The sequence below is a fragment of the Tursiops truncatus genome, chromosome 2 (assembly GCF_011762595.2).
Source record: "Tursiops truncatus isolate mTurTru1 chromosome 2, mTurTru1.mat.Y, whole genome shotgun sequence".
Classification (NCBI taxonomy): domain Eukaryota; kingdom Metazoa; phylum Chordata; class Mammalia; order Artiodactyla; family Delphinidae; genus Tursiops; species Tursiops truncatus.
In genome coordinates this window covers 3,095,804-3,108,202 of record NC_047035.1, presented here as the reverse complement: position 1 = coordinate 3,108,202, position 12,399 = coordinate 3,095,804, and the positions used below count along the sequence as shown (strand labels likewise).

Sequence of the window (12,399 nt, the reverse complement as noted above, 5' to 3'; positions counted from 1 at the left end):
TCTGAGGCTCTGGGGAGGCAGGTGACAGCAAGCGTCTACCTCAGTGTTCCCCAGCGTGGGCACCCCACAAGCAGAGCGCCAGCCCCGTGTCCTTGGGGTTCCTTGTCGGATGACCGTTTCCGGACCGCCTGGGCTCTGGTCCTCGGGTCTTGGGCTCTTGCAGCCTTGCCGGCCCTGCAGACAGGGCGTCCTTTCCCTGGGCTCCCACTCGGTGCCCAGCCAGGGCGAGAGCAGGCTTGCGGGGAGGGTCGGTCCGTCCCTTCCGCGGCCGGGGCTGAGGGCAGACAGACGCTCCGTTTGCCTGCAGGGTTGCAAGCCTGCCAGCTGGCCCTGAGCGCCAGGACCGTGTGGGCCCGCTGCCCCAACGGGGATCTCGCCCGACGGTACGGCGTCACCGACAGAAACCCTGCCGGAGACTACTGGAAGAAGATTCCCGGGCACGTGACGTGTTTCACAGGCAGGTGCCAGGGCGCTGGCGCTCCCGTGGATGGCGTCGGTGGGGCTCTGGCCGTGGGGTGGGGCTCTGGCCGGGGGCTGGGGCGGTGCTGCTCCCACAGGGCTGGTTCACCCACACGGGAGCCCATCCCAGGGTCACACCTGCCGGGGGCCACGCAGCACCCGGACTCTGCCAGGGTCTCCCGGGAAGAGGACGGGGCGCCGGGCCGCTCCCTTGAAGGCCAGGGAAGCCGAGGTGCCGGTCGGGGCGTGCCCGGGGCCCCACCGCTAGGCAGCGCGCGTGCAGACGTGGAGCCGGGCTGGGGAGTAACAGGCGTGCGGCTGGCTCTTGTCCCTGCAGTGACCTTGTCAGATGAGCTGTGGGCAGTGGGCCCCGCCGGCTCCCTCCTGCAGCGGCTGACTAGGACTTTCAGCCACTCCCACGGCGCCTCGAGCAGCCAGGCCACCGCCCCCCACCCCGAGGACCTGGACGACGAGTGGGAGGTCATCTGAAGGAGCTCTCGGCAGGGGGGCCACCGAGACCCGTGTGGCGGACACGGGCGGTTTTGAGTCGCTTGCCCTTGGACGTGCCTCGCCCGCTCTTGTCGGGCACGTCTAGCCAGGTGGGACGCTCCGCTCTTGCTTTCCTCCGTATTTGTTTCCGTCTCATTCCAGAACCCACAGCCTTGGCCGAGAGGTGCGGAGCCGTTGCTGCAGCAGCAGGGCCTCTGACTCGCGCTGAGGCCGTCCCCAGGTGGGACGGCGGCTGCTCCAGTTGCATGCACTGTGGTACCGCCGTCTGCTGTGGTCACCTTCCCCTCGCTGACCGCTCCCGGGCCCGTGGAGCCCAAGGTCAGTGCCGTCCATCCGCCGAATGTGTTCCTGGGATGGCTTCGTCTCCACCACAGGGTCCCCCCACCTCCTCTCTGAGACGCAGGCCCCAGCGCCCATTCCCTGCTGGCCACACCAGATGGGAAGCCAGCTGTGCCAGGACGAGGACACACGCATAGCGACATGCACACGCCACACACACCCTCCCCGCCCGCTCCCAGGGGGCCGGGCTCGCCTCCAGCAGAACAGGAAAGGCCAGTGGGTGACCCGGAATACGGAAGTGTGCGTGTGTATCCGAGGCAGGTGTGGTGGGGCGTGGGAACCTTAGCCATGTTAGTGACATAGGAATGTCATAGGGTGACACTCAGCCCTGCTGCTGGCGACGTCGTGAAAACCAGAAGCACCTTCAGAGGATGAATCTACTAATTCTTGCCTTTTTTGTTTGTTGTATTACAAACCTACATGAGATACCTCACTTGAAATCAGATCTTACAAATTTAGAAGAGAAATGTATTTTCTGAAACCAGGGGAAGGCCTTTGATTCCTTCCCCTGGTTTATCCTGAGCCTGCACTGTTCTCGGCTGCAGCTTCAGAGGATGGACACCGCCCTGCGTGTCCTCGATGTGTGGGGCAGCCACGGGACCTGCCTGCTGGCTGCGAGTGGCAGCCAGACATTGTCAGCGGGCATCTGGGTGGGTGCCCAGCGAGGTTGAAACTGGGGCCTGCTGTGGCCACGTCAGACTTCAGTCCATGGGCTCGGCCTGCAGTGCCTACCCTTGTCGCTGGCATCTGAGCTGTAGGACTCTGCAGCCCAGCCAGGCATCCGCCCTGAGCCCGCCACCCCTCCCTCTTGGAGGCAGCCCCACGGAAGGACTCCAGCCTGGCTGCTTTTTTTAGCCTGCCCTTGGCCCGGGGCCCAGTTACTCAATGCCTGTTTGCTACTAAGCAGGTGTGTCCGGGAGCCCCCAGGCCACAGGTGAAGAGCGATAAGATTTGTTCTCTGACAGGACCCAGCTAGCCATGAGGATGGAGGTTTTCCAGGTCTAAATGAGGACAAGATGCTGAAATCCCAGACCTTACTTACTACTTCACTTTTATAGAATGCGTTTTTTCAGAAGTCTGGTGACAGCAGAGGGAGCGCAGGCGGCTGAGGCTCCTCTTCTGCGTATGTTGTGCCTTTTGCCGGGCTCCTCAGATGGCAGAGCTCTCCTGAACCCACGGGACTTTAGTGCAATTAACCCAGTCTAGTTAGTTTGATACTTTTAAACTACTTGTAGCCTCAGTGCTTTGTACAGTTTTTTTTTTTTTCTTTTTTCTTTTTTAAGTTGTGCTTTGAGACAGTGCAATAAACTAGACTTTTCCGAGCCTAGTCGAGTCTGATGTCTGAGTGGTGAGAAGGTGCCCTGAGTGGGCACTCAGGAAGGCTGTTCCCACTGGTGCTGCAAAGAATCTGCTGCTGGTGTTGCCAGCCCAGCCCCACGGCCAGGAGGGTGTGGGCAGACGTCATTTCGTGACCAGTTTGCCCGGGGGCTGTCCTGGGGGAGTGCCACTGCAGAGGTGGCCCTGGGGAGGACACTGTACCGTGAGGCAGAGCACAGGGCCGCTGTGGGCAGGCTCTGGGGGCTCGAGACCCTGGGCCTGAGTCTTCATCCAGGACACAAAACCAGACACCAGAAGTGCCCTAGTGGAAACCAGCACGTGGAAAAAAGATCACGTTCACGACAGCAGCGGGATGTGTCACGTGCCGGGAAACAGCCTGAACAAGAAATGTCAGACTCGGTCGAGAGCTGGCCAAGCTCTACTGAAGACTTCCAAGAGAGCCCGAATTGGGAAGGCAGTTGACGTTCCTGATGGAAGACCACAGCCATTGTGCAAAGAAAGACACCAGTCCTCCCAGAGGCATTTATGGCTTTCCCTCAATTTGTCAAAATCCCCACTGGGATTTTCTTTGTTGGGGGTAGGCAGAGAAGAACCCATAAAATAATGTTCATACCCACCGACACCCCCCTTGACTGTGCCAGATATGCTGTGAGGGTCTCACGCGTGCAGCTTCACGTCCTCAGTAGGGCCCTGAGAGGTCAGTACCATTAGCCCCAGTGAGACCCAGAGAGGAGAAGTAACTTGCTTAAGTCAGCACAAGGAGCGCTGGGATTGGAGCCCAGCTCGGTGGGACTCCAGACCTGCGCTGTCTGATGCCACCTCACTGTCTTGAGAAGAAGAAACAGATGAGGATTGCCAGGAGCGATGACAGGGGCCAGCAAACGAAGTGGGATGTGGATGGAAGGGCCAGTGACGTCAGGCAGCCCAGCGAGGTCCACGGGGAGTTAACAAGGTGAAGGCGGCACGCAGGTGAGAGGACGGGACAGTGACTTCACAGTTAACTGATGCGGCCCGCTACTTAACCATTCAGACAAACATTAAGTGGATTAAAGAGTCTTAAAACTAGGGGGCAAAAAACTATCTGATTTCTGGATGGCAAGCACTTTCTAAACTCAAAAGTAGTGGGAAAAGTCAGAGGAAAATACTATATAGATTTGATTTCTTCAAAATATAAAGATGCCGTGAATTAAAAACCCCGCATAAAACTAGAAGGGGAAATAGTTGCAACAAGTCGGAGGAACACCGAAGACACACATATGGACAAAGGAGATGAAAGGGCACTGCTTAGTGCACACCCAGGGCAGGCGTGCACATGGAGCAAGCGGGGAGCCCCCGTTGGCACGGCCCTTCTGGGAAAGCCACTGGGTCCAGCAGCAGCCTTAAAACCCTCAAGTCCCGGAACTCCTACTTCTGGAAGCCTGTCCTCAAGAACAAATCCTAAGTCAGGGTTAAACATACGGCGCAGCATCGTTTGTAATTGTGAAACACTAAAAACAACTGACATTCGGGAGCATTCCTCTCATGAAACCATATGCAGATGTTAGAAAGCACGTGTCTTCCCGGGGGATGTACGTTCTGAGCAGTCTGTCATGCAGTTTCATCATAGCAGCGTTAAGTCTCTTGGGCGTGGTAATGATCACGTGAGTTTGTAGGCGATCATACCTACAGGGAGAGGTAGATGATGCCAGTGGACACGGTGTACTCTGCTAACTTTTGGTGGGTTTGCAATCTTTTTCATAATTCCAGGGCGCAGAGGAGGGGCGGAAAGACACTACCCAAGCAGCTGGTCATGGTGGTCCCCTGTAGTGTGCACCTTTTTGTATCTTTTGAATTTGAGCCATGTAAATGTGTTATTTATTCCAAAAAGAAATAAAGTTCACATTTTAAAGCCTCAGTTCTCTCTAACGTCAGCTCTATCGTATCAGCGCCAGCTGAATCAGATGTCACAGAGTAAACACCAGAGGCTTCCCAAAAATCGTATTTACACAATGTTTTACAGTGAACGGAAATGCTTACTCTACAGTAAGTTTTTAAATACTAGATTTGAGCTGATGTCATGTGAAAAAGTATGCATAGAAAAAAAATTTGAACATATGTATATATGTACATAGAGAAAAACAGAAGAAAATACACCAAATGCTAGTAGCAGTGGTTGTCTGGGTGGTGGGATGCCTCCAGGCAGGCGGGCAGCCTCTTTACCTGGGAGCTGCATGGAGGGGCCCCTGCCACATCCTGCCCTGGATTTCTCTGCACAGTCCGAGCGTTCTACCATGAGCATGCATTCTATCAGCAGAAATTCTTTATAAAAGTCACTGAAGATGTGGGAATTCCCTGGCGGTCCAGCGGTTAGGACTCCTCGCTTTCACTGCCTGGGCCCCGGATTCAGTCCCTGGTCGGGGAACTAAGATCCCGCAAGCCGCACGGTGTGGCTTAAAAAAAAAAAAATCACTGAGGGGCTTCCCTGGTGGCGCAATGGTTGGGAGTCCGCCTGCCGATGCAGGGGACGTGGGTTCGTGCCCCGGTCCGGGAGGATCCCACATGCCGCGGAGCGGCTGGGCCCGTGGGCCATGGCCGCTGAGCCTGCGCGTCCGGAGCCTGTGCTCCGTGGCGGGAGAGGCCACGGCAGTGAGAGGCCCGCGTACCGCAAAAAAAAAAAAAAAAATCACTGAGGATAGAAATCTCTTCAGCCTCTGCCTTGGCTGGGATGCTTACACGCGTGTGGACATGGTCACGACCCTCAAACCACACGCTCAAAGGCTGTGCGTTTGTTATGTCAAGTATGCCTCAATGTTAAACCGTAGCAGGACAAAACCAGTCACCGTGGAGCAGGGCTGCTTCACACCCACACACTTCTGGAGCAGAAGCCTTCCCCAGCCGTGCCTGTTTCCCCTCCATCCCGACTTCAGGAAGCACCCTTGTTCTGAACAGGATTTCAGGTAACTTAGGAAACTGCTCTCAATACAGTATTTTAAAGTTGAAGAAACTGACAGGAAAGGAAATCAGTGGGAATATCGAGGTAGTGGGGTAAGTTAGCACACAACACGGCCAAAGTGGGGGCAGAGCAGGGGCCTTGTGGCCACAGGCCATCACAGGGCTGTGTGTCCCTTTTGGGCTCCAGGCACAGGGTCACAGTACCTTGGGGACGAGTGGCCCAGCCTTCTCTGTCCTCCCCGACAGGTGTCTGGGGTGCAGGGATTCTGGCCCCCGAGCTCTCCAGAGTTGGAAGTTCACTGGGCCCCTGGGTGGGCATGGCAGGGGCAGTACTGGCAGGAGTGGGGCTTTCCTTAGACAAGGTTCATGGAATGAAGGAAGTGAACAAACGAACCAAGGCGCTTTGCCCCAGACACGTGGGCCTTGTCCCAGGCAGAGCCACTGCCTTTGAGGAGCCATCAAGGCCGCCTGCCAGCAGCCAAGAGCTGAGTCTCCTGGCGGACTCGCCCTCCCCAGGCCTCCCTGCTCATCGCCAGGGCGACGTGGTGACGGGGTGCTGGAGGGCCCAGGGGAGCGATAAGGCCAGTGCTGAGGCCCGCCTGCCCGCCCTCACTCGGCCGGCCGGCAGCAGCGGCCAGATAACCCTGAGGCTTCTCGCCCTGCACTGTTGCCCTGGGTTCTCTGCTCCCACGGACGCCTGGGGTGCCCTGGGCCAGGGGTCCCCAGTGGGACTCAGGCCCCGCTCTGCTGCCACAGGGCTTCCTCAGCCTTCCCTGTGGCTCCCTGTCCCACCCGGCCGCGGCCAGGACACCCGGGGCTGACGCCCCCCGCTGCCGTCCTGCCCTGCACCCCTCCAAGCTATGAGCTGTGCTCCGGGGCTGGGCCCCCTGCTGTGGTGCCCACAACAACTCCTGCCCGGATCCTGCCCTGCGTGCCAGGACCAGCCCAGGGGCTGCCTCCTGCTCCCCGGACAATGGGTTCTGTGGGGTCCCCGCCAGGGAGCCCCCCCAACCTTGCATCACCCCATCCCCAGCCCAGGGGGCTCAAAGGAGTTCATCACCAAAGGGGCAGCTGTATGTCTAGCAGGGAAGCGGATGGGGGCCTAGCCCTGGGCCTTGGGCCAGGAGGGCTGACCCCACAGAGGACAGAGCTGGGACCTGAGAGACGTGAGGGGAAGTCCGCATGCCCAGGTCCCCCGTCGGGTGCCCAGGTTCTTTCCAGGCAGAAGCTGCTTGGGCACGAGGGCACCAAGAGTTCCCAACATCTCCCTAAGCCCAGAGCCCAGAAGCCACGGAGACCTGCTGCTCTGGTCTGCCCTTTCCACCTCCTCCAAAGGAATGCACCCTCCCCCAGCAACGCATCCCCGGTTAAGAACCAGGGGACTCCTGATGTCCCAAGTTTTAAGCTAGAGATGCTAGTATCCACTGCCCCCAAGTGTCAAGGTTCAGAAACGCTGTTTAACTGGGCCAGGACACACAGCAGGAGGGGAGAAGCCCTCGCTGCCACCCAGAATCTAGGATCAGCACCGGGCCGTACACCCCTCCATCCCCCCCTCCTCCCCACCAGGGCTGTGTGCCCACCCACCCCACGCTTCCCAGCAACGGGGGTCACATCCTTGCCAGGGCAGGTAGGGGGCTTGGAGATGCTCCAAAGCCCCTTTGTAAGCAGTTGGGGACACTGAAGCCCAAGGCAGGGGTTTCTCCAAGGTCACCCTCAGAGTGGGTGGCAGGTGCAGACCAGAACCAGGCCCCCTGGCAGAGCTTCCCGCTGCCCAGGCCCCTTCCACAGCCCCCCTCTGACGGCCCATCACCCTGGACTCTGCCACCACCACCCAAAGCCCCTTTGGCCCCCAGGCATGCCCCCCTCGGGGACACAGGGGGCAGGGTGGGCAGTGGGCGCCCCCAGCCAGGCGGTCACTGTTCATCGGGCAGATCGTTAGCCCTCTGCTCCTGGCAGAACATCGTGGCCCTCCAGCCCATGCCGGCGCGGGTTGAATTTCACGGCCCAGCAGAATTCCCGGGCAGGACAGCCTGGCCATCCCTGATCCCACGGCTCCTCGGGGCACGGACCCAGCTTCTCAGCCAGGGTCCCTCTGTCCTGAAGGGTCAACCAGTCTCCATCTTCAAAGCCTTCCTGCGGAAACCAGGTCTACTGGCTGAGGCTGGAGGGCCCACCCACGGGATGACGCAGCCACCCCCGTCAGGAGCCCCAGGATTAGGTACCTGCTAGTCGCCAGAGAGAGCCAATGGGGCGACTGCGACAAGTCCAGGCCTGGGCTTCTTTGGGGAGGGGCGGTCCCAGTGACAGCCGAGGAGGAGGCAGGTGGCCAGTACGGGACGGGGGCAAACAGGAGGCACAGCCTGGGTCCTGCCCTCCACACCTCGGGACCTGAGGCCCAGCCCCACAGGGGAGTCGAGGCCCCACCTGCTGACGGGGCAGAGAACCTCCACCCAGCGCCCACGGGCGGTTCCCTCGGCCTCCAGGCCTTTGCACCCGCCGTCCCCCTGCCTGGACACGTCAGTCCACCCCCCTGCACCTGCCCAGCTCAGCTGTCTCTCCCTCTGGGACACCTTCCCAGAGGCTCTAAATCAAGATGGGAGGCCGCTCCTCAGGGTCTGGGTAGTGAGCTGAGGGCAGGGCCCGGCTCTCAGGCGTCGTCTGACCCCGTAGCCCAGCTCCATCCACACAGGGAGGTGGGGAGCCGAGCACCTCCGGATCCAGAGGACCTGCAGCTCCGGGTCCGCCTGCCCGTCCTGGCCCAGCCCCCAAAGCACGCTACAGACAAAGCAGAGATTCTGCTGTCCAGAGAACAATATATGTAAAGTGCCGGGTACAACGCTCTGAAAAATAGTATTCTCCAAAAATCCAGCACACGGGGTGCCCCCGCGGTCTAGCCCTTGCCCGTGAGGTCCAGTGGCTGTAGGAAGGGCGGCAGCGGCAGCTCGTCCAGGGCCTCGGGGAAGCGGCCGGGCGAGATGGCGGTGACCAGCACCTGCATGGCGCGCGCGAAGAGCGAGGGTGGCGCCAGGCCCGCCAGCCACTGGAACTTGTCCTCGCCCAGCAGCCGCTGCCAGCGCGGCCGGTCGCCCAGCAGCTCGCGGCGGGCCGGGCCGGCTGCGTCCGCCGGCGTGTACAGCGCCAGTAAGTCAAGCAGCAGCAGGCGGCGCTGGCGCGGCTCCCCGGGCGCTGGCGCCCCGACAGCGGGGGCGGCCCCGGCATCACGGCCCAGCTGACGCAGCAGCAGCTCGAGCGGCGTGAGGCCGCCGCCGTCGCGCAGGCCGGGCGAGGCGCCGTGGCCGAGCAGCAGGAAGAGGCACTCGGGGCGCGCCAGCTCGCAGGCCACGTGCAGCGACGTGCCGCCGCCCTCCACGCGGCTACAGCCTCGCCGGTCGAGCAGGCGCGCGCGCTCCTCGGCCGGGAAGTCGCGCACGGTGCGCAGAATGCGGCGCAGGATGCCCACACGGTTGTAGCGCACGGCCAGCGCCACGTGCGGCCCGGGCGCCGCGCAGCAGCGGAAGCCGGCGCTGGGCGGCGCGAGCGCGCACCGCGGGAACGTGGCCAGCAGGTAGTGCGCATACGCCTGGTGGTCGTGCACGAGGGCGTAGAGCAGCGCCTCCGACGGCGAGTAGGCGGCGGCGCGCCCGCGCTCGTCCCAGTGGAAGGCCTCGCTAGCGCGCATGTCCTCCAGCAGCCACACGGGCAGCAGGTCGCGAACGGCCTGGTAGAAAGCGAACGACGACTTGCGACACTGCTTCTGCGCCCGCGAGCGCGCTGCGCCCGCGCCCTCGGGCCCGCCGTTCGCGCCGCCCCCAGGCCGCCGCGTGTCCCACGGCATGCTGGCGGCGCCTCCCGGTCTCACGGCATGGGCCTGGGGCCGACCACCTGCGGGCAGAGGGAAGCGCGGTGAGGGTTGAGGGTTGAAGTTCCGGGCGGAGAGGGGTCTCCCGTCCAATCTTCACACAGCCCCACCTGTCCGGCCCTCTCTCGTACCTGCCCCCAGCCTCCGACCGGCCCTCCCAGTCACTCCTCACAGTTTCCCTTCTCTCCCAGGCCCTGAACCACCTCCCACATCCTTGATCTTGCTGCGCCTGGTCGCCCTCCCCAAAACTGTCTTGTTCTCCGGTACCTCTGCTAAAGATGCCCTTCCCGGTCCCTGCCCTCACAGCCCCAGCTACCGTCAAGGCCACACAGAAACCCCACACCCCGTCCAGCCCAGGGACCCACTGGAAGAGTTCCTGCTCCCACCTGTGAGAGCTGCACCCAACTCCAATCAAGGGGAAAGCCAGGTAGGGGACTAGGAAAGCTGCATCCCACATCTCAAGCTGAGGCAAATCTTTTCTGTAGCCCAAGCTCCCTATCCCCAGCCCCATCTAACCTTGACTCTGTCATCTGACCCCCGACTGCGGTCGAGGGCCCTACCCCAGGCCAGGCAGGGTCAGAGCTCTAGACTCAGACCTACCTGGCTAGCGCACCGCGATTACCTAGTTCTGTGTAGGTGGGTGTATTACTGTTGCCTGAGCCTCAGCTTCCTCATCTGTAAGAAAGAGGGAAGGCAGTCTGTGAGCCATAGCAGGAAGTGGGGGCCTCTAGCCTTCCACCCAAACATGGTGTTTACTGGATGTCACCGCCCCTAGCTCCTGGGAGGAGGCAAGAGGATGAAATCAACCTAGAAACTGGCGTGTACACTCTTCACAGTCTGTAAATCCCCTCCAGGTCTGCTAGTTCCCTGAGTCTTCCCAATGACTAGAAGAAGCAGGTACTGTCATCCCATTTTCCAGTAAGGGACAAACTTGTCCAAGGTCAGTCGGCAAGTCATGGTAGAGACAGGCCTGGAACCCAGATCTCCTAACTCCTATATCGGGCTCATTCCAGAAGTGGGGGGACCCCCAACCCACAGGGAACCCAGATTGAGCCCTAACCTTGCCCTCTGAGCCCCCTGCGCCAACCTGAGCCCTGACCTCCAACCCCTGGCCCTGGCCCAAGCTCCCCACTGCGTTTTCTCAAGGGTAAGCCCTTGGTCACAAGGGACCTGGGTCAGCGGATAAGCTGCGTCCACACACACTGGGTAACTAAGTTACAGAGACGGGCACAGGGGTTGGGGGCTGGAGCCACAGCACCCTTCTGGGGACACCGTAACTGGAGCACCACGCCTGGGTCTCCGCGCCCCGGGTGCACCCTGTGTGGACACTGGGAGCGGGGCAGGTTACGTAAAGTTGAGCCGCCCCACGTCACCGGGCAGCGAGTCACGGTCGCGGCTCAGTGAATGGGGGGTTGGGCCACCGAGGGCAAGGCCGCGCGCCCAGGGCCGCCCGCCAGTTTCTCCCCGTCCCCTACTGGCGGCACGGCCGGATCCCGGGTGGCCGCGGGTCGCGGGTCGAGGCCAGAGTGTCTGCGGGTCGGTGGCCGGCGCAGCGAGGGCTGCACCTGCGTGCGCGTGTGTCTGGGGGGGATGAGGGGGGCGGCGGCTACACGCCGAGCCGGCCGAGGAAGGGGGACTCACCGTGGGGGTCGGAGGGGCCGCTGGCCTGGCGTCCCCGCCCCCGCTTTGGGCCGGAAAGCTTGCTGGCCCCCCGCGGGTCGGCGCGCAGGCGAAGCTCCCAGGACAGACGGACGGGAGGGTGCCGCCGGCGCCCGCGCCCGCCGCAGCCGCGCTCTGAGCCGCCGCGGCCAGACCGCTGGGCGGCGGTGCCGGCGCCGGCGGCGGGCGGGCGAGCGGCGGGCGGCGCAGTGCGGCCCCGGCCGGGCAGGACCGCGGGGCCGCCCGCCGCCGCCATTGGCCCGCACTGCCGGCCCCCGCCACCACCCATTGGCCGCCGCGCTGCACCATTGTTACGTCACCGGTCGGCGGGCGGGGCGCCCAGGGGGACCCGCGGAAAAGTTGGGAGAAACTTGAGGGCGCGCGGGGGGCGGGGCCGCGATGGGGAGTGAACGGGGCGGGGCTCCCGGAAACCCGAGTGGCCGGCGAGAAAAGGCTCCGGGTTTCGAGCTCCCGGCGACGGGAGACCCGCGCCGGGAAGGGCCCCTGGGCCCCGCCTGCTGTGCCCCGGCTCAGTGGGAGACTGGGCGCGCACTTAGGCGCTCCGGCTCCGCCGAGCGTGACTTTCTTCGGCACCCCACGAGTCGTATTCCACATCCCCTTTACGCTGACCCTCTGTGACCTTGGGGATGACCTCCTCCGGGACTTTTCTGGGACTGTACGTGGAGGGGTCGGGGCGTAGGAACTGTCACCCCTAAGGGCCCTGGCCGCTTTCTGCCCGGGAGGGTCGGGGCGTCTCGAGCCCCTGCTCCATGCTGACTTTCCCAGGGTACGAATGGATGAACGGATGCAGACAGCCATTTATGAGGGCCTAGTGTGTACCAGTCTCTGTGCTAAACATACTTGATTTCAATTCATTTTCGCAACCGGTAGCCGTGGGAATTATGACTCCTAATTCACCGGCCAGGAAATCGGGGCTCACTGGGAGGTGACCTCCAAGTGAGGAGAAGCTAAAAGGGAAGCTGGGCGCTTCCCTTTCTTTCCTTCAGACATTTGTGGTGGATGGGGCCCTGACCACCCCGGCCTCTCCACAAGGGGGCCAAAGTGTGGAGCACACACGTGCCGGAGAGCCACCAGATACCCCCACCCAAAATGCCACCCACCTCAGTGCAACATGGCCCTGCAGGCCCTACCATACCTCTCAGGGGGTCCATGATCACCACCAGATTTACAGAAAACGATCATGGGCCAGGGGTGGGGGGGTACAGGGAACACTGGGCTGGGAGTCCAGGGTCTATCTCTGCCCCACCTCACCTGTCCTCTCCTCCCTGCTTTAGTCCTCAGTC

The 12,399-nt window shown here is 61.9% G+C and overlaps 2 protein-coding genes across 7 annotated transcripts in view; one reads left to right on the top strand and one right to left on the bottom strand.

Moving 5' to 3' along the window:
• TECPR2 (tectonin beta-propeller repeat containing 2) overlaps positions 1 to 4,540 on the top strand; it is a 90,651-nt gene extending 86,111 nt beyond the window's left edge. For 3 of the 4 annotated variants that reach the window (XM_073800021.1, XM_073800022.1, XM_033850589.2), the window contains 2 exons: positions 308 to 457; positions 797 to 4,540. In XM_073800021.1, the coding sequence (XP_073656122.1) occupies positions 308 to 457; positions 797 to 948 (302 nt within the window). In that variant the 3' untranslated portion in view covers positions 949 to 4,540. The remainder of the gene's footprint in view (positions 1 to 307; positions 458 to 796) is intronic. The other variant, XR_012329822.1, reaches the window with a different exon arrangement.
• A 3,830-nt stretch (positions 4,541 to 8,370) lies between these two features.
• On the bottom strand, positions 8,371 to 11,301 carry ANKRD9 (ankyrin repeat domain 9). 3 transcript variants are annotated; one of them, XM_019952072.3, is made up of 3 exons: positions 11,078 to 11,218; positions 10,037 to 10,111; positions 8,371 to 9,459 (listed from the first exon to the last, which is right to left on the bottom strand). In XM_019952072.3, the coding sequence occupies exon 3, from the start codon at positions 9,410 to 9,412 to the stop codon at positions 8,468 to 8,470; it is 945 nt and encodes a 314-aa protein (XP_019807631.1). In that variant the 5' UTR covers positions 9,413 to 9,459; positions 10,037 to 10,111; positions 11,078 to 11,218; the 3' UTR covers positions 8,371 to 8,467. The 3 variants fall into 3 exon arrangements, with proteins under 3 accessions (XP_019807631.1, XP_019807638.1, XP_019807647.1); XM_019952079.3 differs by having other exon boundaries at positions 10,059 to 10,111; XM_019952088.3 differs by lacking the exon at positions 10,037 to 10,111 and having other exon boundaries at positions 11,078 to 11,301.
• Between the last annotated feature and the right edge of the window lie 1,098 nt (positions 11,302 to 12,399).